Source organism: Anopheles bellator, chromosome 2 (assembly GCF_943735745.2).
Source record: "Anopheles bellator chromosome 2, idAnoBellAS_SP24_06.2, whole genome shotgun sequence".
Lineage (NCBI taxonomy): Eukaryota > Metazoa > Arthropoda > Insecta > Diptera > Culicidae > Anopheles > Anopheles bellator.
Window position 1 is genome coordinate 61,704,504 of NC_071286.1, and position 27,948 is coordinate 61,732,451.

General features: G+C 48.2%; 1 protein-coding gene across 1 annotated transcript; it reads right to left on the reverse strand.

The window, feature by feature from the left end:
* Positions 1–1,055: 1,055 nt before the first annotated feature.
* On the reverse strand, positions 1,056–27,947 carry LOC131207824 (kinesin-like protein KIF21B). Its single transcript, XM_058200454.1, has 13 exons — positions 27,904–27,947; positions 11,575–11,713; positions 9,518–9,601; positions 9,197–9,433; positions 8,657–9,125; positions 8,383–8,585; positions 6,374–8,316; positions 5,298–5,822; positions 3,671–3,814; positions 2,534–2,678; positions 2,170–2,459; positions 1,462–2,103; positions 1,056–1,224 (listed from the first exon to the last, which is right to left on the reverse strand). Exons 1-13 carry the CDS (start codon positions 27,945–27,947, stop codon positions 1,056–1,058), a joined length of 5,034 nt encoding a protein of 1,677 aa, XP_058056437.1.
* Between the last annotated feature and the right edge of the window lies 1 nt (position 27,948).

Genomic DNA, 27,948 nt, shown 5'->3' on the forward strand with positions numbered 1-27,948 from the left:
AGAAGAAGAACACTATCACCTGTAGCATCCAAACAAGCACCATTGTCCAGAGTGTCAATTTTGCCCAATGCCTTAGAGAAAAATATCTTTTGTGAGTAAAGTAAAAGTGGTAAAAAGTAAAAGCAATAGAGGTCCTGCACTAAATTGAGCTATTAGCGGTGCGGACGACGTATTATGCTATGCCAAAGGTTCCCTTATTCATAAGCTGTATCTATCGAATCCTTCAAACTCTAGCCTTTCGTTTTCACTAACAAGTTACCATCATTCAATTCAGTATACGCGAGATTTATCACTTACTTGCAACCATCATTTTGATATCTTATATAATTTGATTCAGTTTTGTGCATTCTAGCTACATCGATTCAAGTGTCGCTCTTCTACTAACGCAAGCTTTTCGACCGTTTTGTCGAGCTCATTAAGGGTTAATATTGTTTTGCATTCAATGGGCAGTCGATAAAAGTGATTTTATATTATTTATGACCTTGACGCATCATTCATATGATCGTGCAAATAAGCGATCGCATAGTACACGCAATGCTATTTTAGCTTAAAATAATACAAACTCTTGATTAAACCGACATCCATCCCTCTTTTTTAAATCAAATTAAATCTAAACTGAATACGTAGTTTCATGCAAACAGTAACAACCTAGGAGATTGCCCCGCAAATATAGGCTCGGCCAGAAACACGAAGAAATGGATTGTTACATTCTAAAACAGTCAAGCTCTTAGTTTCCCATTCCGTTGCGCATCAGCGCACAGTCTACTCTCCTAAAGTCTTGCATAATCCCTGGCTTCGGTTAAGTTATACTGTGGAACTATCGGCACTATTCAAAAGAGATTTATTACTGATCCTCTTTACCGCCGTTCAGTCTACGGTAAGATTAAGCTTTTGGGTTGGCGTTCGCTATGTCATTGTTAATTGATTTGCATATCACATGGAACACCCGATCTTTCCGACGTGAAGCTAGCGGATATTACGTTAGTAACACACATTTGATCACAAATGCAACAAATGCGCTAGACGACGGACTGTAAAATAATTTGCGTTATTGGTTAGCGTTTTGCTTTAACCGTACCACCACCACCAACACCACCACCACCGCTACCAATGCCGGATGCAGCAAGAGCAGCATTGGCAACATTAGAACAGTTGCCGGCCGATGCGATGCTCAACGAATCCCAGTCGGTGGTAACGAATCGCCAGATTCGTACCTCCCCGGAACTAGCATCGAAGCGCGAGCGCGCGAGTGCGTTTGAAGAAGTGTTGATAGAAAGAGGATACAAAAGAGAAGATAGAGAAAAAAACATAAAACGAACCATCTACCGATCGTACCCCCTCGCAGAATCATTTAGCCAAAAAAGAAGAATAATCGTCGTGAATCCGATTCGATCGAATTTCTTATCGAAAGAGGTGAGGGACAGCAATTTGACGCTTGGGGGAAGATGCAGCGATACTCACTTGGATGCTGTAAAAACGCGATTATTACTGGTCACGATGTCGTTGATCGACTGTTCCGTCTTCATTTCGGCCAGACTGTCGCAAGTTTTGATATTCCATAAGCGAATAACGCCACCGCGACAGCTAGACAGCAGAATGTCCCCATAAATGGCCATCCCGGAGACCCAGCCCTTGTGTGCGTTGTTGAGTGACTGTTTGAGCTCGCCGTTTCGCAGGTCCCACCGTTTGATCCCGGAGTCTCTGCTCCCGGAAAACAGCTCCGCATCGACTCCGATGGCATCGTTTGCCACGGCTAGAGCCTGTACACCATCGTAGTGCGGTGGTTCGAGGTTCAGTAGCGGTTGCACCACACCTCCGGTCGAATTGACCTCAAACACCTTAACGTAGTGATCCTTCGAACCGGTTGCCACTAGGTCGGTACTATTTGGGCCCTCCCATGCCGTTAGACACATAACCGCCGCCTGATGTCCTCCGGACAGCCGACCCAAGCAGGCAAATTGCCGAAGGTCCCAGAAACGGACTTTATCGGATGCCGCGGTGTACAGCTTACCCGAAGCGCCCATGGTGAGCGCTGTAATCGAGCTTTCGCCCGGAACCAGATCGGAGAGGGACGCAGCGGCTGGCAGAGTCGTTCCGGAGGAGCTAAAAGATAAAGGAGCGAGTATTTTAGAAAACATGGAACCGCACCGTGCCACTTATCCCCATTACCATAGCGTAATGATCGGCCGAACGTTACTATTGCGCAGGTCCCACACCTTGACGAATGCTCCCGAGGCAGAGAAAAGCAGATTGCTCATCGGATCGTACTCCACGGCCGCAACCGGGCCAAGGTGGCCGGTCAAGCAGTGTGGGGTCGAATTGGAACGAAGATCCCACACCTTCACCGTACGATCGGCTGCCGCCGTGAACAGAATGTCGTTCGATACCTTTATCGACAGCACCGAGTTCGTATGGCCTTCGACCACATGGGTGCAGATCAACGGTAAACCAGCTCTACTCTGTAACGGGAGAATAACGAATAAAAACGTACAAACTACGCTTTGCCGCAACGTATGCTGTCTTCGGCTTATACCTTAGCGTTCAGCTCCTTGATATTTCCGCCCGGCTGCGGATCCTGTGTTCCGGCACCGAGTCGTGAAAAGACATCACCATTATCCTCGCGAGATATACCTCGTCGATACACCGGCGGCGATGTGGGCACATCGTTCGAGTCCTCTCTGTATGATTAACGGTTAGCCCCGACGAGTTGGTGGTGGTTCACGGTTGTGAGGTGTTGCAGTGAATTCGATTGGTTTAACATTGTTGAGTGAGTGCGGTTGATGTTGGTTAGATGATTGCACGCCCAGGCAAACAAGCCACATAAGACAGAAAGCACACGGCACAACATTTGCGTTTGCGTCCAGCCAACAGGTCGCCGCGACCCGGGAGCGATTTAGTTAATGTTAGGAGGGCGAAGTTGATGAGTTTGCACAGTCACGACGATACGATTCCGGGCCGGAAAAATAAAACGAATTAAGCATGAATTATTCGGGGGTGATTATGAATCGCGTCGGCTGCTGCTTTCTGCTAACTTATTCGGAATGATTCCGTCAAGCGGCCGAAAAAGGGGGACCAAAAATGAAACATGATCAAACGGCTAGTAACATTTTATTAGAGATTTTCTCTACTTCAATTTTAATTGTTCATTTTTTACCGCCGACTTTCCTAGTATCGATCTACAAATTAGTCCACAAAATTACTTTACTAAAACTTGCGTAATAATTTACAAAACAATTAAATTTTCAATTATTTATAATACACTTATTGTATGAACTTATACTGAAATCTGTTAACGGTGCGTTGAAACACCAGTTGCAAAAGATTAAACTTCGTTGCGTTAGTTGGAGTGCGTTCAATTGATTCGCTGCAGGCAAGTTGATTGTTTAATGCCCCGCGGAGGGTCCGTTACATCGACTTTAGTATAAATTAAGTTATTTTGAAGAATGCATCGTTCACTGTTTGCCAGAGTAGTACACGGCCGAGCTCTTGAACTGATGGTCGCTTATCAAACCGCTGAAAGGGCAATGATTGAGTTTGTGTGTTGTAAATCCAATTTTTGAAATCGATCCGAGGTTAAATTTTTCAAACGAGTTCTTCCATTTCTCCAGAACAAGCTCCCAGAGGGTCATCCAATCGCTTCAATGAGAAAAAACCAGGCAAGCATACTTACATTCCAGGGGACACCTTGCTGGGGAAAGTCCTGCGACTTATACGCGGCGACGCAGGAGCACCATTTGCATCGAACGATTTTCGAGAAAGCAGCGGGGACGCAGTACTGTTCTGTCGCGATATGCTCTGGTGTGGCTGCAGACCTCTGCAAGTTGGGGTGTGGTTCGGGTTAAGATTGTAAATGCATTTTTAGTAATACGACACGACAAATACGAGCAATGATTTCTCTAAGTACACGAAAGAAAAGGGTTTCGGTGTTTGTTGTGCGGCTAACAATGAGCGATGAAATGCAGTATGGAGCGTCAAACGAAACGTGTGTACAACTTCGTGTATAAAAAACAAAACAAAAACTGAAAACGCACTAGACACCAACAGGAACACTAAATTGAGTCTTTTATTCAGGTGGCAGTGTAACAGTCATATCCAGCAAGTTGCTCTACAACACGTTTAAACAAATTCTTTTTGCTGCTTTTGCCAAACAATTGCCTTTTCTCAAAGCCTTGTGTGCGGTCCATGACTAAGAGACATTTTTCTGTAAAGAAACGATACAATATTATGGGAACCGCGATACCACGTATTCAAACTCTTTCATTTAATCTCTTCCGATTAGCAGAAGGCACTCTCAGTCAACCAAACAGCAGTCCACAATGCAACGCAGTCTGATTAAAACTTGGTTGTAAAGCTGTGAAACAAGCGCATAAGCAAACTAACACTTTGAAATTTTCACTATTATACTACTCGTATTGGGAACTCGCAGAAAAACCAAACGTGTATCGTATGCGTGTAAATTTACTCTCAGTAACGCAGTGGTGCGTTCTCCAGGGGAACGGCCGGCGGAAGCAACTGTTCGCCGACGGTGGCCAAACTGGTCTCCACCAGTCGTTTAAGATCTAGAAAGGGCTGTATCGGCAAGAGACGATACATCAGATCGACGGTGGCCAACAGACGGAGCATAATTTTTCTAAAACAAAGAAAACGAAACATAATAGCAGAGCGAACCAGGAATACACGCCGGAAGCAGCTTTTGCGAGACTTGGTGTGAAAAACCACATAAGCGTACTCTAAAAGGCCATGCAGAATTAAGTAGATTCATGGGTCATGGTTAGCTAAAACAACACATCACGTTACCAAATATGGCACACTTTTAGCAATTGATACGAGAGCGAGAGTACGAGAAACCATAACGGCAAAGAACTGCATTTAGAACAAGTAAAACTATTCTGCGACAGGGACAGTCGAAGGGAAAGGTTGCTTATCCGCTTGCACTCCGACTAGGCGTTCCTATACGGTAATCTCTTCGGTAATCATTGTGATTGTTCGTACGTATTTGGTTAGACAGTTCAGTGCCAGGCAACACCGAAAGTATACCGCAAGCCTGGCCTGTTTGGCTTACAACTGAAACAAAATCGAATTAAAAAACCTTGACCAACGAAACAAATCGTATTAATCAATAATAAGCTAATGAAGAGAAAATGTTGCACAAACCACGCTCAATCGCTGCCATCCTCACACTGCACGCACTTAACAACAGCAAACTTGGAAAACCCGTAACAAAAACCATAAAACCGTGGTATCGTCGTGGTATAAAGGTTTCGTGAAACCACACCCGTCGACCAGCTACTACTTACTTTAGCGAACCGGGTGCGCTGGGAACACGTGAAAGCGGAACGAAGGTGCGAGTGGGAACCGCTGGCGGTGCCGTCGGCAAACCGGCACTGGCAGCCGCCGCTGGATCCATGGCACCGCCCAGTACCGTGTACGAGCGGGACATTATATCGTGCTGCTGCTGCTCCTGCAGAGAGGGGTGCTTCGTGTCATCGTCATCTGCGGAATCCTCGAGATAAATACAAATACCCACTTTCTCAAGCTTACTGCCGCCACTGCTGCCCTGGACAGCGCCGGCTCCCCCGACGGTACCAGCAGCGTTGGAGGTGGAGAATCCGGACGAGCTCCGATAGCTGCCCGCAGATGGGTCCATTGGTGAAGCACCAACGTTACCACTAACAGCTCCACCAACGCCATTAGTACCGCCGCCCGGGCCGACGTATCCGGAGCTGCTGCCGTACAGCAAATCCTGAATGGTGGCCACCGAAGGCACCACGGCGGGATTTCGTCTTTGTTTCGAGGAGTTCCTGTAGGTGACAATAGTGTCGCTAACGTTCGATCAATCCCATTACATTGCGAGTTGGGCGTACATTGGAGGTAAGCACCATTGTGTTAACAACATTTGAGTGGATTGAAAGCCAAATAGCGAAGCATCGAAGTAACAAACCCAAAAGAAAAGAAAATAAAAAGAAATGTAAACAACCAAGGCTACCAAAAGTTTTACGAAAAGAACCAACTAATTTAACTGACAACACGTGCACACGAAGCAATAGACCAAAAACTAGAACTCATACCGGTGTTTCGTAAAACGAGAAAAACTTGATTGAACAAACAGAAAACTATCAAAAAGTGAAAAGTAAGAACCCGCAAATTAAATAGGACATAGAAAAGAAAAGTAACATAATCAACCATTCATAGTTGACTGAGCAAGTGGAAAAAATGAGGAGGTACGCCTGAACACAACTTAACTATTGTATATAACCGATTCAAAGCAAATTACTAATTAGCCATGATTAATGACGTTTGTTGGTTTTCACGCTATCGCCAGTTGACGACATAATCACTCCATGACGTCTCAATCTACAACCGCAATACTCACAGATCCGTGTGGCTAGTGCTCGGCGACGGACTCCGTGTGGTGGAGTCTATGACATGTGTACGCAGCTGTGAAGACGAAGGCTGCTGATCATCCTGCTCTGGCAGGTTACCGGCACCATTCGCAAACGAGTTCGCTGACAGGGCCGAGCTGAAGCTTCCATCGGACGTAGCCGTCGCGGGCGCCCGTTCTAATATGTACTGCAGCAGTTGCTCCTGAACGCTGCTATCCTGCTGCACTTCGTTCAAGAGCGCTTCCCGCTCGCGCAACCTGGCCTGGGTCAGTCCCGCCTCACACACTTGACCGATCGTCGTTTGGCACAGTCGCTGCAGCAAGAATTTGGCCTCGTCCACGGTGGAAATGTTGTTCGTTATGTTCTGCAGCATCTCTTGCTCCGACGACATGTCCTTGCTTTCCTCCATCTGGATGATCGAGTTCTGCAGGTTGCCGATCGTATCGTGGAAGTAGTTCATGTTGGCTATAATCGTGTCCTCCTCCGAGATCAGATCATGCAACGACGACTCGGCACCGTCCTTCTTACGCTTGCGCAGGTTCATCAAATCCCTGCTCAGCATGTTGCGCTCCTGAATGACTCGATCGAGCTCCAGCTCCAGCTCAACCACCGCCTGCCGGCTTCGGGCGGCCCGCATGATGGTCCGTTGAAGGGATTCCCACTTCGTTTTCATGCTCTTGACCGTCTGCAGACCGACCGACGTTTGCGGCTTCACTCTGCCGGCCGCCTTTAGACTCAGCTGGCCGCGCTGCGTACGCCGCAGGTTCGTAACCTCCTCAGTCTTGCGCTTCAGTATCTGATCCCGGGCAATGCCCTGAGCCTGTAGTGATTTCACCTCACCCGCCAGCTTCATGCTTTCCTTGCGCAGCTTCGCTATTTCGCGCGTCTTACGGCTTTCTAGCTCCTTGTGGCGATGGTTTTCTTCTGCCATCTTTCTCTGCAATCGGTACTTGATCTGCTTCAGCTCCTCCAGCTCACTGCGAAGCGTCTTAAGCCGTGCTTCCTGTGCTTGCATTTCGCGTTGTTTGCGCAAATGCTCCCGTTGGGCGGACTGCAACTTCTTAAGTTCGCGCTGCATTTCCGACAACTTCCGCTCGTAGTCCTCCTTCACCCGCTTCGCAGCGCTATCGTTTGCCACACTGTTGATACCCTTTGTGCTGGGCACACCAGCACCTCCGTTGGATAAGTTCGCAAGTACCTGATCTCGTTCGCGCTGCGTGTTGGTGATTTTGGCGTTCAGCACGTTCAACTTTTCCTCGTACTGTTGGCGCATCGTTTGCATGCGCTGCTGCGACAGTTCTAGCTGTTCAATCAGCTTCGACTTCAGCGCAATGTCCGAGTTAACCTCGAGCATTTCGGCGCGCAGTTCTTCTGCCTTATCGTCCGATTCCGTGTCCGAGTTGCTGTCCGATTCCGGATCGAGACTCCCCTCGTTTTCCAGCCCCGGAAGCGAGCGGGACATTAGAACCTCGCGTTCCTTTTCGAGCTCACGCTTGGCCAGATTGATGACCGTTTCGGTTTCGTCTTCCAGGAAGGGAAGCCTCAACTTTGACTGGGTCGGTTGTGCCTTCTTCAGCTGCTGACACATCTGCTGCGATTCAATTAGTTTGGCGTTCAGCTTCTCGATTTCCAAAATGTAACCAGCCACGATCTCTTGCATCGGAGATTCGCCCCCACTGGACGTCATGTTGGAACCATCCTCCTTTTTGCCAGCGCCGTTGGGAGCACCATCGGCATCGGCCAATGCCCTCATGTACGGCAGGGGCTTCAGTTGTGCCTGCAGCGAAGCATTCCGATCCGTCAGCGAATCGATCGTGTCCTGCATTGCTTTCACACGCTGCTGGAGCCGTTTATTGTCCTGCACGAGTATTTCGTTTTCCAGCGTTACATCCGTGACGGTCGTGTTGCCTTCATCGTCCACGCATCGTTTGCCCTGGAATAAAGCAAAAGACTTGTCCACTCGAACTGCTCCGTATGAAAGATCGCACCGATAACTCACCTGTTTGTACTCCAGCATCTCTAGCTGCAGACTAGCGATTTCACGTCTCAGCTGCGATATTATCCGCGAGCTCTGATCTTGATTGACCTGTACCTTGTTTTTAATATTTCGCGCTCGATTGGCGTACTTCAGCGTGTTGAGTGTTTCCATAAAATCACGATCACTCGGGGACACACAGGCAATCATGACCGTTTGACTGTTGCCTGGAGTACAGAACAGAAGCCTCAATAAGACACTCCAGCATAATAGTGGTGGTCGCTGTGAGATAGCTTACCTCCCAGGGAGTCCTGTAGCAACCGGGTTAGCTTCGAGTCCCGATACGGCACGTGGGACACTTTCTTGGTTTTGTCGCCCAGGGCGGATATAACGTTGCCCAGGGCCAGTAGACCACAGTTGATCGAGATTCCTTCGCGCGCCCGTTCGCCCGTTGCCCCGGTACGTTTCAGTCGCTCCGAACCGGCCAGATCGACGAAATGGAACTTGGACGTAAGCGTTTCCGTATCACCCTCCATGCTGTCGCACTGTTCGGCCGTCAGGACCCGCTGCCGGCGTATGAGAATTGTAAACAGTGCATGGCTTCGCGACGACTGCTCGTTCATCTGGGTCGATGCCGTAGTGCGCGCGAGGGCACCCTGCTGCAGGCAGTTCAGCGCTTCCTGCGGTCCCGTCAGGGGTTTCTTCGTCGCCCCTGCCACCGCAATGCCACCGCTGGCATCTTCGAAGATTTTAAATACACGGCCACCCTGCGGAGAAGAGTACGGGAGCTAATATTAGACCACACTCCACTGGCCATCCCACCGCTGCGCACACGTACTTTATTGTAGGGATTGAGCAGATCGATGATTTCTTCATTGTACAGCTCCATAAACTGGGCTTCCACGGTGAACGTTAGCGGGCCGAGGTAGGTGCCATCCTCATCGTACGGATTTTGCTGCAGCTGGGTGATACCTTCGAACAGATGGCGTACTGCGCGCGGAATTATGCCTTCCTGCACCTCCGGCACTACCCGCTCGAACCCGGTCCCCATGGTGTATGTTTTGCCCGAGCCAGTCTGCAGAAAAGACCAACCAAAGGGGCGGTATATCGATTCAGGTTGCACAGGATGCGGAAATATTCTAATCTGGAGCACGCTTACCTGACCGTACGCCAGCACCGTGGCGTTGTACCCTTTCAAGGCGCCGTCCACCAATTTTTCGACACAGTTGCTGTAAACGGATACCTGTCGGCGAGAGCGAGACTCGGTTATGGGTTAAAGTGGTACATATGCAGTTCCAAAAATTCCAGGCTTTTGGGACGTTTCTAAGCGTCCACCCTGTACTCCACTTCAAGACTGGACACCAAGTGTTCATCTACTTTTCTGTAATTACTGACGCTTGGAGAATTGTATGTCACACGTTTGTACCGATAAGGAGCCTAACCCTGACACCTGCACCGGTAAAACGGATTATTAAATTCTTGCACTCTCATATGGCACTGAAGCGCAACCTCCTTTCGACGGGCACAATAACCTTCGCTCATGCACTGCCCGAAATCGGGGCAATCTCGAATGTAGTGCATTTACGTGGGGGCGACAAAATGGTACACGAGATGTGCCATGCCCTGTATGGCAAACGAAAACAATGTGAGCGTGCTGAGCCATTTTGTATCCATTTGCAGCACACACTTCACCGTGACACATCTCTGGCACAGCAAAGCGACCTATGCTGTGCCACGCTTTTATTTTCTCTCCATTTTCCTAATATGTAATACCGACAGACAAGGTACCTTTCCTTGGGTTGGAACCGCAGGTCCGTTGATTTACATTTTCTGTACAGTAACAATTTTGGTAATGCAACCCGTCGGCACCCTCCGGCGCAACGGTAATAAACAGAAACTGAGACGTACACGGAGACGGACATATCCCCATGAGCCGCGGTTGGATTACCAAGTCAGGATGTGTGCGGCAGAGTTTATCCTCCGTAGTCAGAACCTAGGCAGTGGGTCTCTTCAGGAACATCCGCCTTGATTCATCGGACCTCTGGCAGCGTCATGGCCCTTAGAGGGTAGCACCATGCTGGGCAACCGATAGAGATATGTTCAGTGCGAAGCGAGTCTTAACAATGCACATGCCACCGTGAAACTATTGTTTGTGCGGCTGACTCACATGAACCCCACTCGACTGCCCCGGCCTAGAGCGCTATCCATCAAACGACGAGTGCAATGACGAAGACATTTGAAAGGCACCATCCATCCATCAACTTCGAGAAGAGCCACTACCGAACGGCCCCGGTCGCCGTTGGAACGGTAAGTAACGCAAACGTGACTCGTCTTCGGTCAGTGTGGCGGCTGACTTTGGCCCAAACAAAACGAGAAAAGATTCGCTACTAGAAGCACCGGTTCAAAGCGCTATATTGCCGCGCGTGCCCGCTTCTAATCGGACCCGGCCCGTCGTGTTTCTCGTCTCGTCTCCAGAGCGCGGGGCGGTTCAGTTTTGTCGCGTGATTCTATTCACTCCACCAACCGGAGCTGTGCGCAACATACCAGAGGCGCACTGCCGGGAGATGGCCTTTGATGATGTCTGGCATCGTTTACATGAACGAAAACACTAACAATGACTGCTGAAGGCAGTGTTCAGGAAGCGAGACGAAAGCGAAACCTTCGGTCGTTCGTTCAAATGTCACGTGGGATGCACTTCAACACTAAGTGGTATCATTAAACTGCTGCGTGACAGATTAATCCTTCAATTATGCTACTTTTCACTGGTGCGTTATGTATATTATCCGAATCTACTATTTGACACGTCAAACGTAAGAAAGTAAGAATCTGTTCTGACCCTAATAAGCCTCTAACCCGATACATTGGGACGACTGAAACAAAAAACGGGCTAATCATATAGAATTGGATTTTTGGATTTCCGGAACACATCGACTTCCGATGTTGGCGCAAAAATTAAACCACATTCGCCATTGGCCGTGTGAGCATAAAACACACATACGTTACGGCACCTGATAGCTTATCGTGGCGCACACTTCGGTCGCAGGAGAGTGGCCCGGTAAATCGGAGCCGAGCAATCGATAAATGGTTGGCCGGACGCCACCCAAAACTCCGCGCAGTTGTCAGCTGATTTTGTGTCTAGCCATAATATACCCGTCTAGCAGTCGTCGGCAATGTCCACCCGATATAGGTCGATCCGCACCTCACACAACCACTTACCTGCGTTGTGGTCATATCGAACACGTAGTCGAAGGTAAAGGCCTTATCGGATCCGAGGAAAACCTGCGGCTCGCCAGGCGTGACCTGTGTGCACACCCGGCACATATCGATTAGCTCACGCGGTATCTGTGGACGAATTCTGAAACGGAATACCAAGAAAGCGAGACAAGATGTTAGGAAATGGACGGCCATAGCTTACCCCACCCGGTTAGCACTTATGGTACTCGAGCGAATGCAATGTTAGGGTTGGTTGGCAGGAGCTTTTTAATTAACGGTTAATTTGCAATCGGCGCACGCCGGAAAAGAAAACCGGACGCAGCCACCACCACCACAAGGCCGATCGGTTGACCAGCGACGGACGGGCGCGCGAACGCCAACTCGCAACTCGTGGCAATTTTCACGGCGCGGATGTTGGGCGCCGCTTTTCCGCATTGGTATGTAAATTAATTGAATTAGCGGTCTGCCCCGGGCAGCATAGCTTGCAGTGTACAGCAGCAGCATCCGTTGTTCTCCCAAGGCGACCGCGCCTTGGAGCCTTCGTCAACTTTCGCTGAATAAATTGATCATGATGTGCTCATAAATAGTCTCCCACAGTCTGCTGGGGAGTTTCACAGCTGCGGGATCGAAAGCACGGATCGATCCGGGTCGATTTGTATTTTCATTTCTGCGGGATGGAGGCGTTCTTTGGCACATATGCTGTGCTGGGGTGGACCGATCTTGGGCACTCGTTTCAAAGGTCACGCACGTAGCAATGGGCTATCGGTAGGTGTTTCGCTGGGCAGCCAGAGTAGTTTATTATCTCGCCGCATACTGTGGACAAATGTTTCACAAATGTGACGGAAACAGTGGGCAACAAACTTTTTACGACGTGCTACAGATTAGGCAGTACAGGAAGGCAGTACCGGGTAGAGTACCCTCCGGCAGAAGCAGGAAAGCACTGCTGGAGGGACGCTTGACACTGCCAGCGCCAGTTATGGGGGTTCTTCGTAGGATGTAAAAGGCCTCCGGCAGTATCGACAGGTAGTATGATTGATACTAAAATTGAAGGGTTGTCTCTGTCCTGCTTCGACCCGATGTACAGCACCCGTTATTAACCTTGATTGATAATACACGGTGGCATCTAGCGAAAGAATAAATTTGAGACGCCCCGAAACGTTTCTAAAACCTATCAAGTAAGAACTTAAATTATTAAAACCTAATCGTGCGTCACGCAACCGGATGATGGCGCAAACGTGATACGATTAGTGGCCAATCGAACCGAGTACGTGCTGAACGCCACAGTGAAACAAAAAATCAATTCCAACACAATTTTTAGAATGGCAACGGCCAATGGAATTACGGTGAATTAGTGACGGCTAATGCTGTTGCTCAAATACAGTTCCGCTCGCCGAACGAAGAAGTAATCAGATAACATTAGGCCCCAGTCCACACGCAAGCATTCTTCGGAATCCCGTCATACAGACGAAATTTAAAACGTCAAACACGAAACCGCCGCCAGTGTGAAGCTCGCCGCCGTTTGAAAGCAACCCTCAGCAAGGACCCACCAACCAAGACATGGCGAGTGCCGTATCCGGTTGCAGAGCCAGACCAAGCGATTACTTTGCTCTCCCCCTAGCACGTGTTTGCCGGGAGTTTAACAGAAAGTTTAGTAAACTGAAAGGTCTAAACACTTGCGTGGCTGTCCGAAAGCAAAAATAGTCGCCAGTCGAGCGCACGTAACACGCATTTCTCACATTTCTGCTGATAAGATGTCCCTTAATGAAGCGGCCCGACACCCAAACTGGGGACCTTTTTGGGGGGGGCCCGAACAGAGTAGCAAACAGTTGTGCATCGCAGCAATGCAACAACATAATGCAGCGCGCGTTACCTACGGCACCATCAAAAACACGTACGAATGGACGGCTCCAGACATCGTAACAACTGCCGGTTGCCTTCTTCGGAAGGTTTCCGAACAGCTTTAGATGATACTCGACTTTGTGCAACGTGGTTTATCGATTGCAGGAGCGACGTCCGCGGGCCATGACATCATAGCCTCATTTGCATGTTATTGATCTTCTAGAGTGCAAGCGGCATCCTTATTTGATTGCACCAACGGCTGGAAATCAGTTCCATTGATCCAAGGAATAATTAAAAAAGTCACTGAATTTTTTACTAATCCAAAATGAAAGTCAAAGCGACCGGTACTCTTGCTAAAACATGAGTTCCAAAACGATAGATTTTCGGTGTCGCGCATAAATGGAATCCCAAACGGCGAAAAGGCAGTAACCAGACGTAACAAAATATCACGCTTTGCGAGCCGCAGAAACGTGTTAGGAGTCCTAATGGTGTTAATAACCTGCCAGACCCGGGTCTAGACGTTCGAACCGTGACACTTTGCCAGCCTGGCTTCCGGGGTTGCCGTTAAGATGATTCACTCCCCTCAATGGCCGCGGATTTTCGGGCGCGACTTCCGTTTCAGTAGTTGAACATTCGGCAGCCGATTTGGCGATCGCTAAATTGCTTTCTCGTCATCCGAAATGATACGCTGCACAATAAGCTCGCCCTTCACAAGCAGCGCTTGTTATGCAAAGGAGCATGTTCAACAGCATTGAATACCGATTTAAATCCGTTGGCTTCCGTCGGCCATGAAATTAGTATGATTAATTGTGTAAAAGTTATTATAAAGCATAGCAGAAGGAACTTTTTCGCCGTATGTGTTTTTTTCCGTATGTCCTTATTGACAAGACTTTGGCCTTTGGATGGTAGATGCTCGGTCGTCATCCAACTCGCTTTTCTGAGACGAAACAAACAAGTCGTGCATATGTTTGCATAAAATCTTTTAATTGAATTTTCTAGTCACTCATTGCGTCAACGCGCGCCGTTGATTATCGTGTACCTGTTACTTAATTACCGCTACAGCTGCCAACCTCTCCGAAGGGGTAACGTGTTTGCATGATGATTCAAACGAAGCGCCGCTTCAGCATCGTTCATCCATTCCGAGCACGTTTTGCCGCCGCGGCTGGCTTGACTAGGACCACCAACTAGCCACCGTTTCGCTCGTCCCGGGTTTACAGCCGCATTAAATAATCGATGGCGAGTCAAGCAACCCACACACACGCGCGCCTACCAAACCCAATGTCAAGGTCAAGGATCGCGAAAGTGACCAGACACAACTAAACCTTCGATCGAACTGGTTCTTGCTGTCTTCGGGGTCCGTTTTTCGAAGGATACATGACTCCAACTAATTGATGGCAGTGTCTGGGACCCCCCCCGGTGTTGTCCCTTCGGTGTTGGTGCTTCCGCAAGCTTTTTGCTTGTAACCTGTTTCGTTCGTGTACACAAATTTAATAGAATATTGCAAGAGAAGAGTATGCAAATAAAATACAATTCTTCTACCAACCCTGCATGTGGACCATCACCATCAGAACCGTCGAGTCTAGATAAATACTTCGCACCATTCTAAGGGGGCAAGGCGAACGATATCCTCCGATTGTCTGCCTCTCAGACGAACCAAAGTATTTAGTAGCACAACGCAATCACTGTAAGTGACCCACAGAATGGCTCGCAATCTCGTCCCAGGCGTCCCAACGTTCATCACTCAATCGACGCCAACATTCCACGAGTAAGCGGCCACCAGCGCCCACCGAAGAAACGTCGTTGCCGTGGTGGAATATTTGCATTTTCCCGTTGGAGGAATAAATTGCATCCTCGTAGCGGGGCGCTTCCCAGAGCCGGGGCTTCCCCCTTTTACCACGCGAAGCCGGAAAAGAGCGCTGCCCTTCTACGGGGAGCGTGTCAAACATGGAAATTCGTAACGATGAATTATGCATCAACCGTGTGCCCTGCACGCATAAGTGCCCTCCCGGATCCCCCCCAGGCCTTTCCCAATCGCGCTTTCCCACTTTTCCACCCACGTGCGGTCCGTGAGCGGCTGAAACTTTCCAAAACGGCAAGACTGAATCCCGCCACTCTAATCACACTGTCTGTATCGCCGGCGGCGTGCGTGCACACGGTGCGATCACGAAGCGCTGGGAGGATCCATCAAAAGCCCGTCACATTTCACGAAAAAAGAAACGTTAATTGAAAGGGTTCGACTAGCGGGAGCACCTCATAACGGGAGTTTGGCTTTTGGCGTGCTCCACTCCAGTGACGCGCCGGGTCAGCGTGTGATATGCGCGGGAGCCGACCCGCACGGTTAATTGTGCGTGCAACATAATTTAATCGCCAACAGCCACCAATCGGGTGGCTTTTGTTCTACGACGCTCGTTTCGGAGCCAACCCAGCCCGTGGATTATCTTCCTGGCGAGTCGTTGACCCTTTCCGTCGGCCACTTCGGGGGGTGTTTGCTTGGGTTTCGAAGAAGAAGCAGAAGCTTCTCTTTCGGTGCGATAAGACACGCTGTTCCGGAGATTAGGTACGGTGAAAGGTGAAAGACAATTCGTAGGCTTGTGTGGCCGGGTCGTGGCCGGACTGGGTTTATAATTTATGTGCTAATCACCACCCGACCCGTAACTGCGTGACGTTCTCTGCCCTCGGGGCCACCCCCCAGTGGCTCCCACGGTACTTAATTTTGGGACGATGCAACGTGCCGCTGTGTTTTGATGGCAATGCATCACACGAAATATATATATTAATTAAAACAAGCGCTTTAATTATTCATTCATCAACCCATCCACCGTGGCCATTCCATCCGTTCCATCGCAGGTGTGGGATGGCAAACGACCACTAATCAGGGCCGTAGGCAGCACCCCAGCTGGGATCCATTCAAGAAAAGTTCAAAAAGTGCTCAACGTGAACCAAAAAAAAAAAAAAGGTTCATAACTGCACGCCTCGCGTGGGTGTGACGGGCACGCCGTAGCGCCGTCACATAACTCTCTGCCGGGGAGCACAGCCTGCCCGCCAGCCAGCCCGCCAGCCCGCCATGTGCTTCGCGTAAACAAGAAGACCCTTCACCAGCGCCATGCCACCACCGAAGCACCGCTCCAGACGTTGCTCTTGTTTCACGAGCCGACCCCAAAAATCGCGGAGCGCGAGCATGAATGAATACTCCAACCCTCAGCTTTACGCAACAGACGACTCGCGCGCGCTGTTCACTCACTGGACGCCCGAACTGGTCGTCCTTGACCAGAGAGCATCACCGCGCACATATCTCGGCGAGAGGACCGGGACCGGAGCAGCTGCTGCAACTCGCGGCAAGTTGCTGTGTGTTGATGCCACCTTGCACGGTTTTTATAGCTCCGATTCGATCATTTATTCGTAGGAGGGCCGAGGCCCCCCCAAGAAACAGCTGAGACTGGTGCGACAGGCCAGCAGGCGCCTCGGCAGACAGGCAGGCAGGCGACAGGGGATCGGGTTTACTTCCCTTTGCTACTATTTTTGGACCCTGTCTACCATTTTTCCAACATCGCAGATGCGCGCCAACGGAGCGATTCTGGTCGCTTCCAACGACAGATGGCACATTCGATACCGCTCGGAGACGACGGTGGCGTGACAGGAGTATGAAGAATGACTTAATTGACGAGTTGAACATGACTGGAATGCGTTACTTCTTGGGATGCACGAACGTGAACCAGGTAGAATTTGAGACCTTCAACAAATATGAAACACTGATTATGCATGTCTTTTTGCTGTTTTGAGGTTACCTTCAATTGAGACCTCTCACGAGAAACCCACCCCCGGTGTCATTTGCGCACGCCTGTTACGGCCCAAGACTATGCTAATGAGTGGCGACGTAACCGATAGTTCCGGCCAACTGCCACCACCTACGACCGCTGGCCGGTGTTTCAAACCGGTGGGCGAAATCGGTGGCCCCAAAAGACGATCTCGATATCTCGTTGACAACACCCCAAAAACCCAGAACTAGTTTCCGCTTTTTGCACTTCACACCACCTCGCGGGTTGCCATTGGTCTCACAGTCCGACACGTGCGCCTTTCACAACGGAATGACGTCTTCGCAGAGAAGGCTCTCGGTAGGATCGAACTGATTGGCACGCTCTCGTCGCAACGATCGCCAACGCACCGAAAGTGCATCATCATTAGTGTGTGAAGCGCAAAGACCAACAAATTGCCGACTCGACCTAATGATCGAGCGCAATGGGGCAGGCAGCCAACGATCAATCGATACAACACAACCAATAGTGGACACCGCATACGTGAAGCACACGAAATGTGAATTCCGTACGCCACATACTACTGGCGCACGGCCAATCGCATAGCTGGGGAAGTTTGTTTGCACGTTAAATTTAAACAAAGTTACGTGGTTTTGGTTTTCCCCCAAATACGTTAACGAACTAACGTATTTTAAAAACTAAAGTATGTTTTAATCTATCAACAGTGTCCGACAGAATAATACAGGGTGATTCAGCAAGTGCTCTCTTTTTTCATTTGGTTATAAAACGAAAATGGCGTGGCATTTTTCGATAGTTGAATATTTTTTTCGAAAGGTTTATTCATCACAATTATGGGTAAAATACAATTTTGGTCAAATAACCACCACGATTGGCTTGACAGTAGCTCATACGGTCGACCTATTTTTGAGTACATTTTCGATTGTACCTGGTCATATTTCGTCAAAAGCAACTTGAATTTGGGTCTTGACGTTGTCAATAGTTGCTGATTTGTTCGCATAACATAAATATTGATTGTGGCTGACACTATATGGCACGTAGCGCCATCCTGTTGAAACCAAATGCCGTCCATGTCCTCAGCATCAATTTTGACGAAGAACCCAATCAACCAAAATCTGACACTCGTTGTGGATGGATTGGCTTCTCTTGCACGATATGTGGATTTTCCGAACCACAACACTGTTTATTAACATAGCCAACGAGGTGGAAAAGAGCTTCAATGAAATGTGCTTTTCACGAATGATTTGACGTCCTACCACTTTGGAAATAAATTTTCCATATTTCTCAATTTTCTACAACCAAAATAGTATTTTATACATAAATTTTAAGAATCTACCTTTCAAATAAAAGTTCAAACATCGAAAAATGTTAAACCGTTTTTGTTTAATAACCAAATGAAAAGAGAACACCTGCTGAATCACCCTGTATAAACAATCGGCACGATTAACCGTTGCTTCCGACTGTGGGACAGCACGGAAAGCTACGGTGTTCCTGATCCGAGAAACTATTCGACCAGCACAAGAAACTTTGCCTGTGAGGCAATAACAGCGTGGACGTTTGAAAAAAAAGAAAAGCCATCCAATCGGCACATAAAACAGATTTTAAATAAAAAATCATTTAAAACTGAACGTTAAGCAATGGTGGAAGCCACAGGGATAAGTCAATGTACTAATTGGGGAAAAAAGACTCGTTAACAATCGCTAATGAATAAGCAATACAACCAAAAACAATGGGGAAACATGTCACGTAGATACCGATCTCGTTGTAAATTTCATTCAAACCACACCAAACCGTAAATTTGCCGTTTGTTACGCATTTCAATTAATTACTCAGCTAATTAGTCACAATTATTTACAACGTTGCTGTCGGTACAATCTCCTGCCTGGCTTTTGTCGTGCGATGGGCCTGTGGTTTTTTTGTAAACTATACATCCGAAGTGGTGGTGGCGAGCCTTATCTAAGTTGCGCATAAAGTGTCCAAAGACCGCTCTTTCATTATCGCGCGTAATGTGCGTGGCGCGGCTCAGTAATCTACTGTATCCTTCCCGTATTTCGTTATCGATACAAAAAGAAAACAACCGCTCTCGCTGACACATCATATTAAATCGAGCCGCTAAAGAGAAACCTGCTTCCAGCACCGCCGGGTGGCACGTGAGGGCAGACCAGACCAGAGGCCAAGGATTGGGGAGGTCGCCTGTCATATGTTGTACTCCGCGGAATATGCCGGTATTAGCCGTGATCGTTGACTGCCTAATTCCTGGAACCGGTTCACACAAACGAAGCCGCACACGAAGGCTTGGGGCTGTTTAGTTTTATTTTTATGGAAGCATTAGTCAACATCAATTAACAAGAGCATAGTTGCTCTAGTGCACCACCGCGACCTTTAACACGACCGCAATCAATTAACTGCGACAGTTAGTGGAGGCACTTCACGCACGGGTCGGTCTTTACGATGAACTTGCACCTTGCATTTTTTAGAAAGTTGCAAAACAATTTCGATTTCTTCGCCAGACTGTCTTATCAGACGTTGCAAGCAAGTGAAACGAATGGTTTCTTCACATCTGGAGCGGATAAAGAGCGCATCAAAACGGTGGGGTTATTGGCGTTCGGCTGCAGCACAAACCATACGCCACGCCGGCCAGCGATGCAGCGATTTGATTCAACCTAATGGTGCACTTATTCGTACATGCAATTTGCATGCCATTATCTGCCGGCCATGCACGGACCACGGGCGGGCCCACTTGAATATTCAAATCGGTCGCTCTCGATTTAGTTCGAGAGCCGGTCCTCGCGCCCTTCAAGGGCCAGGCCTCGAGAGTGAGGAACATCTCAAAACGCTGCCGGTCCGTGTCCGGTCCCTGTCTTCTACACTCGCTGATAATGTCGTTCCCTCCCAATTTTATCCCCAAACACGGTTGCGAGTAGCACGATTTCGCACGATTTCCGGACCACTTCGAGGGCACAGTTTTCTGGCAAATACTGGCACAGTGTGCAAAATCGCAGCCCCTCTCGGTCAAGTGGCACAACAGGAACGGCGTCGATCGATCGTTTTATGAAAACCGTTCAAGTGGTCTGGCCCCTTCAAGGCGATAATTATAGGGCCCGGAGCGCGCGTGTGGTGCCGCGATTGGTGTCCGGAACTGTCCTAGTTATTCGCTAGCCACGGCCCTCCTTGACGGAGCTGAGTGGCAATTCGCCGAGAGGATTCGCACACCGGTGCGCGTTCCATTCGACACGACAGGGCAATGACTTACACACCTGAGAGGAAAACCTCTGCCATAACGGTGGCCCACGTTACGCATAAGGCGATGCTAAGCCAGCGGCAATGACGCCCATTAGCCTTCAACGGAGCGTAGCTTGACAACTGCGTGGACCCAAAAGTGTCATCTAATTGATGTTTCCTTGAGAGTATGAAAGGTTAGCCGGTAGGTTGAGGGGCCTCAACAGATTTGTTATCAAAAAGTCTAGATTATTTTGTTAGGTTTTTTTGATTATCTGTTGTGGCTTTTTATGTTTTCATTTCGCTAGATGTTAGGCTTGAAAAGAGTTCGATAAGCATCGCAGCATATCTATTCTAAGAAACTAAAAGAGTACTCAAGGGCAGACCTATTAACGACGGTGTGGCCTAGAACAAGATTAGAATTCCCTTTTTAATATTTATGCTCCGACCGACGGAGCATCAGGTGCGGTAGATACTGGGCCGATAAAGCACCTATCTGTACGGGCAGGCGGGTGACTAGGGTGTGCGTCGTGCCACCCCACGCGTCTCTATGACACCTTCCGATACTCTCCTCCGCACGCACCTCGGCAATGGGGCCAAAGTCAACATACTATATTTACCAAATAATTGCCTCCCGCAAACACCGCACGCTCTCAGCACGATCCGGCAACCGTCGCTCGTCGAGTACGTCGCAGGACTTGAGCCCCCAACGCCGCGTTTCGAAGATCGGCCCATCGGAAACCATAACTTTTCCCGCTTGACTTTGGCGTGTAAAACCCATTCGATTCCGTCCGGTTTGAAGGTTTTTTCCTTCCATAAGACGAGGTGGTGCTCAAAAGGTCGTCGAGTAGACGGCCTTAGTTTGGTTTGATGTCGGCGGCAATGGTTTTGTCGCTACAACACGACACACGGATGACAATATTTGGAGAAACAATTGTCAACCAGCCGCTACTGCGCGCCGCTCGCCATCCGCCAATAGACCGACGGGTGATTTGACTAAAACAGGGTGTGCAAAAAATTAACCAACCTACCCTACCCTACGAGTGACCTTTTTGCAAGGAGTGTGTCCACAACACCTTGGTGGTCTGTCTCTGCTGAAGATGATTAAGTAATGGGCAGAGCTTGACTCAGCAGCAGCAAACAACAAAGTGTAACCGGACCAAAGTGGTGCGCTACCGACTGAGCCCCTCAGTCTGTCAAGATTTTGGTGACATCCTAGACGAGCCGGTCCGAAGATGCCCCTCGAGGAGCGTCATTTGTTTGCGCACTAAGCCCAGAGCGGGCCGCTTGAATCTGTTTTGTCTATTTTCATATAGACGAATATGAGGAGGATCTCACGGTCGCAACAACGCGGTTACCGAAATCTTAATTTAGCTCCCACATACTTCAATCACAGTGGCGGTCCGCGGCGGTCTTGCTTTCTGGGTAGGTTTTTTGAGATTTTCAGAAAAAACCACAAGCTGTTGCCTCGCTGTGTGCTCTTGAAATTCTATCCAACCAAGGACTGATGACCTCTCCGACGGCGTAGAGGTACTGACCCGTTTACTGCGTGTGGTTATGTAGGTTAGCGGATGATTGTGGTGAGTGATGCGCCGTGATGCAACAATACGGAAGGTAACAAAATTAATTTCAATTACAATTTAATTTACTGTACATTAAACTCCTCTACAAGTGATCCTATTGCCAGTTGTCGAACAATTGTGCTTTGATTTCTCAGAACATAATGAACCGCATTTTTCAATGCAAGCAACCTGCATGCTGCACCTGTTCAATACGACCCCGTTCCTCGACGGCAACAGGTGTGTAGCAGACCCACGGTAACCTTTAGAATCCACGGCGTGTCTGACCATGACATTGTACAACATAATGGCTCGTCGAGGTTTCCGATTGCGGTTAGAACCGTTTTCATGGTGGCTCACTTTACGCCGTGGGCGATCTAAATCGATCGTCAACCGCAAAACAGCCACCAAAGGGCGATAAAATGTCAGGTGTTCAACCACCACAGGACCAGCGACAAAACGTTTCCTGTGGCGCCTCAGACCGCTACACTTGGGCCCTCTGACAATGAAATGCGACACGAGCGCTGTCGCCTACCTATTAAACCAATGGCTAGAGAGCAAATTGGTAACATTCGATTTTTCTAACCTCAACAACGCCCCAAACGTTGGTGGGAACAGCTCCTTCAAAGGCTCCTTACGTATGCACAACTTCATACGCCTCACACACCGTTTCCGGACAGAGGTCCATCTGTGGAGAGCTAAGCTGCCGAGCAACCGATATCAAAGGAAACCGCACCGGTTCGGTGACAGAAAACCGCAACCAATTCGCCGACGGGCGAATACCGGAATCCTGCCGGATGCTGCAAATAATCGTTTGGAAGCAACGTCCATTGAACGCATATTGAATTTCGCACATTTTTTTCCCACACTGGCAACCACCCGGGGGTAGGTTCATTAGCGTCCAGCTCCCGTCGTCCAAACATGGCACTGCGGCCCAACACACCCCGATCGATGCCGAGGTAATGTTATTGCACCCCTGCAACATTCCTCCGATTACTCGTACAATCACAAAAAACCGGCACCCAAAAGTCCAGTCCGTCCAGTTATGTCGAGCTGACTGTTGGCTTTCCACCAGATTCGGCTTAAGTCCCGCCACTCTGTCGAACTGCACTGTAATCCCCATTAAAAACGCAATAAAACGGTTTAATGATCCATCGGACCAAGGTCCAGTCCGAATAACCTTCAACGGATGCTGCTGCTCGTCGTGGTGCCGACGGGAAGACGCTTTAAAAAACCAGTGAAAGTACTTTCACCCAATGCCAAAGACATCGGCTCCGTTCCACCCAACTCTCCACGAGGTTGGGTCCCGTGTCAGTTTGCTGCGCCCGCAAATGAAGTGTCCTGACGCTGCGAGATCGATTTCAAATCGATTTTCCCAACGGAGGCCCACACCTTTTTGATGGAGTCGCACGCCAACATGACCAGACCGAAAAGGGATCCATTCTGGACCCGCCGCTTCGGTTACTGACGGCCAGTTTCATACAGTTTTTAGTGAAACGCTTTAATTTTCAAACGAACACTAATATTGTCATTGGCTCAGACCGTTTGGAACCACTATTTTCGTTGGACTCATGTTGCTGCACACGCTCCACGAACAATGTGGAATTATTGTCGAGTCAATGTGGAGATCCCTCCACTGTGTGGCCATGTGTGAAATAAACATCTCCGACGGAACGCATATTTGTTTTGCCGACTCGCTGCCCAGCACGTGAGAAACATTGATTTTTAAACACACGATGATCTAATATTTACCCAACTGTATCGACAGCTTTTGGACAGGGTCTGTGAAAGACGAACTCACTCTAGCGCTCGGGAAGAATGGTGCAGAACGTGGAACTTGCGCATTTCACTGATGCACAGTCTCCTTCCTTCCTATTGCTTAGCACGCCACAAACTCGCGCTACCGTTCGTTAAAAGATCATCAAATTTGGCCCGTCTGCCCAGCCAGAGGGCAGCGCCAAAATCCAAAGGCACCACCAAATTTGTACCGCAGGCCGACGAGGATCACGATGAGCGGACGGATTTGGAAACCTCCGCGGCCAGTCGATGATCGAAAACACAAACTGCGGCATTGCGGCTTAATGAGTCCATTTCGGTGCTCCGCTCCAGCCACTGCCATGGTCCTACCTTCACATATGGGCGAGCACATGGCAGGCTCGCAGGGGTGATGAGGTAATCGCAGACACTGGATGGCCGGTGGGCAGAACGCTAAAGGCGGTACGGCGAAACGATGTACGACACACGATAGACGAGGTGTGATATGACCGTGACGCGTTAAATTCCCTCCTCTAATAAAGCCTGTAACACTTCGAATCCGGGGGACATGATTTAGGTCTATCTCGGAGTTGGTTTAACTTAGAAAACATGTGAAGTAATCAAAATGAAGGTATTTTATTGCACTTTAAGAGAAAAATATGGGAAAATTATTCCGTCGGTTGTCTGATGAAATCTCGAACTTTCTTCGGAATTCGCGCCATCATTTTCCGCACACACACTTGGTCCACCTCAGCGGCTAGTTTATTCCAGTTTCTGGCCATTTGTGCACCATTCCGCATCACCTTACCACTCTTCTTCATTTTCCTTTTCATTGTTGCCCAGTAGTTTTCGATTGGGCGGAATTGTGGACAATTTGGTGGGTTGCTCCTTTTTGGGATGAAATCCACCTTGTTGTCACGGTACCACTGAATCACCTGTTGGCTGTAGTGACAGCTTGCCAAATCCGGCCAAAACTTAACAGGACCTTTGTGTGACTTAATGAACGGTAGAACTCGCTTTTCGAGGCAGTCTTGCTTGTATACGGTAGAGTTCATCGTCTTGTTCGTGATGAAAACCTTGGTTTTCCGTCCACAGCTGCAAATTCCTTGCCAGATCATAAGTTTCCGTGCAAATTTATCAGCGAAAACAAACTTGAATTTAGCAGGGACATCACCCCGTGCTGTGGCGAGATAAAATTTCGTACCGGGTAACTGGCCAAAATCCATCTTCACGTATGTTTCGTCTTTCATAAGCAAGCATCCTTTTTACCTCGTCAGAACCTTCTCGTACAGCTTTCTAACGCGTGTTTTAATGACTAGATGTTGTGTAAGTGTCCTTTTTGGGTGCTTAAATGCAAGGAAAAAACAGTAGCCTCTTCGTAGACAGATCTTCCGGGCAGTACTTTTGCTGGTACCATATTTTTTTGCAATATCTCGAACCTAAAGTCCAGGATTTGCTTCGATTGATCTTAAAACCTTCCAGTTCAGCTGCCGATTGTATGTTCCACTACGACGTCTACTCTGAATCTTTCAATCTACGGTATTGAGTTCCCAAAAACGGTAAAGCACAGCATATATAGTTGATTTTGCAAATTTTTGTGTTTTTGAGATTTTTAAAGTAGACCACGTGGTGTTTTCGACGTTAGTGTGCAGAATTTTTTTTCTCCTTTCGAGTTCCATTAAGCATAACTTTCTAACAACTCCACGTATCAAAATGAAACTTTCAGCACTGAAAGTTGAATGTTTACTGAAGACATAGCTGTCAAAACATTTCAAATCCGACCACTAGGGGCGCTGTTCTACAATTGACAATTCCCCCGGATTCGAAGTGTTACAGGCTTTACGTGGGCCGAAAACCAGTGAATCTGACCAAGCATCAGCCTCGAACAACAACAAGCATCAGTTTTCGCAGTGTTTGAATTTCAACAAGGGTTACCTGACCAAGCGATCTCCTAACTGTTTAATTCAATTGAAAGTAAAAGTTCCGTCTGATTGCTTCTTCTGTTGCAGTCATTTCGAGGTGGTTTCCAATAACTCCGAAAACGAATAGTGAAGAAAGCTTATTTTGGGCATTTGGTAGTTGAACAAGCAACACATTTTCTTTTGCTTTTCCGATTTACGTTTTGTTTGAAACAACTAACAACTTTGCTTTTAAAATCCTCTTTTAGTTGCAGTATTTATGAAATAAATTTGAACACATTTATGAAATAAACATACAGGATGTTCTATTAAGACTTAGAGATAGAAATGTCAAAAAACTCCGCCAGTTTCCGACAGCGGAAATTGCTGCTATTACGCCCGACATGTTGTCAAAAACAATGAAAAATGTCAGAAAAGGAACGCTTTTTGTGTGTCTAATGGACGCGATCATTTGATCGATATTGTATTTTAAGTGAATTGTCAATAAATGACATTCTATACCATAAAAAATCTTTTTCATTTGTAAAAATCGACCAAGAAATGGCGGAGTTATTTGACATTTCAATTCCTAAGTCTTAATGGAACACCCTGTACAATTCAATAACGTAAAAGTAAAATACGTAAAGTGTGCAAGTCGCTTCCGACACATTTTTTGCACCAGTTTTGGTACTTTTCTGCCCATGTAGTATGCTCCAGCGCGCGCCGGCGGCAAAGATAAAAAAAACGTTCGCCCTTCGCTACGCACACTACTCTAAACGGCTTGCGTCTATTGCGCAAACCCCACCGGGCCGGATAGCGTTTGTTATCGCGATCGCGAAGTTTGGAGAGTAAATGTGACCCTTTGCTAGTTCGATGAGTCAGCACCCGGGGGGGCTGAGAACCTCGACCACCCAGTGACCTACACATGCACACCGATTGGCGCACCATTCGCATCGTATTTGCGCTCCTGTGCCGGTCTGTCGCGTCAATGTATGTGGCGATTATCCCAATGAACCTCGTTTGCTTCCTTTCTTTTCTGTTAACGCGATAAATTGATCGTCCGTGTACGTTCTACTCCACGCTGCGCGATTATCGTACCGAACATGTTCTCAACGCAAGAGCATGAAATAGAGCCCCTTTTTATTAGAATTTCCATTTCAATACACCCATTAAACTCCCACATTTTAGATGGAGTTCTCACACACTTATTACTTCGGAGTACTGTTTTTGCGGCCACCACAAATCTATAAATAATTGGTAGATTTCACATTAGCATGCTAACGGCATAGCCACACACCAATCCGCGAAGGTGACGGAATGGAGATGCACGCTAAGTGAACGCTCTCTGCCAAAACCCAACCGCCAGCCGATGGTCAGTCATTCAAAAGTTCGCAAATTGACCCCACCCAAAAGCGGAAGCTGCAACCGTGTTTCGTGTTGGCGGTGGTTGAAAATATGTTTGGCAAACGATTGCCAAAAGGTAATGAGGCTCGCCGGCAACGAAAGGGAATGTGTAGTAGATATGTTAAGTAAACAACCTGGCGACCTTGAAGACGTCACAGGGCTGGATTATGGAATTTTGAATGGTAATCACAAGCTACTTCTTTTTTACTTCAACGCTGCCTATCGATCAACAAAGATCTTCAAAACAAAACAATAAGTAAGAAAGAAAGCGTCCTCACCAGAGCGCCAGAGCGATGCTACAGTACGCTGGTCCCAGGCGGAGCATAATGTTCCTTTCCGTGCTGCAGGTTTTAATCTGCTATAACTCGTAAAAGTACCCTGCTTTGCGTTTTGAATTACAAAACGATCCTCGGGGTGTCCTGATCCCAAGTGCTGGGCGATCGTGCACCTTCGACGGGTTGATCGGGGGAGTGCATCGCCCAGCCAGTTGCATATAAAACAATATTTTTATCACCACCAACCATCGCCATCACGATCGTCACCTTCGTCTTGCCAAGCAGGGGCTCGACGGCGCCAGCATTGCCGCCGCAAGCGCATGGGTTCAGCGGCGGAAGTGGCCATGACACCAAACAGGAAACCGTGTTCAGTCATGGGAAAATAAGATTTTGACTGTGGGCCCCAGTGTCAACAGGAAGATCTTGTTTTATTGTTTACACTACACGGCCGGCGTGGAAACCCCCCACCAAGCGCGACCAAACACATGATCTGCAAAATCTTTATAAATAACTGAATTCACAACACGAATAAAAAAGACAGAAACGTTGCATTCAGTAATTTCTACAGCCTCAGTAATAATGTAAATTCTAATCTACCAGCACAGTAACTCACCTGACGGCCACCCGTACAGAGGATTCCTTATCGTCATCCGGCATG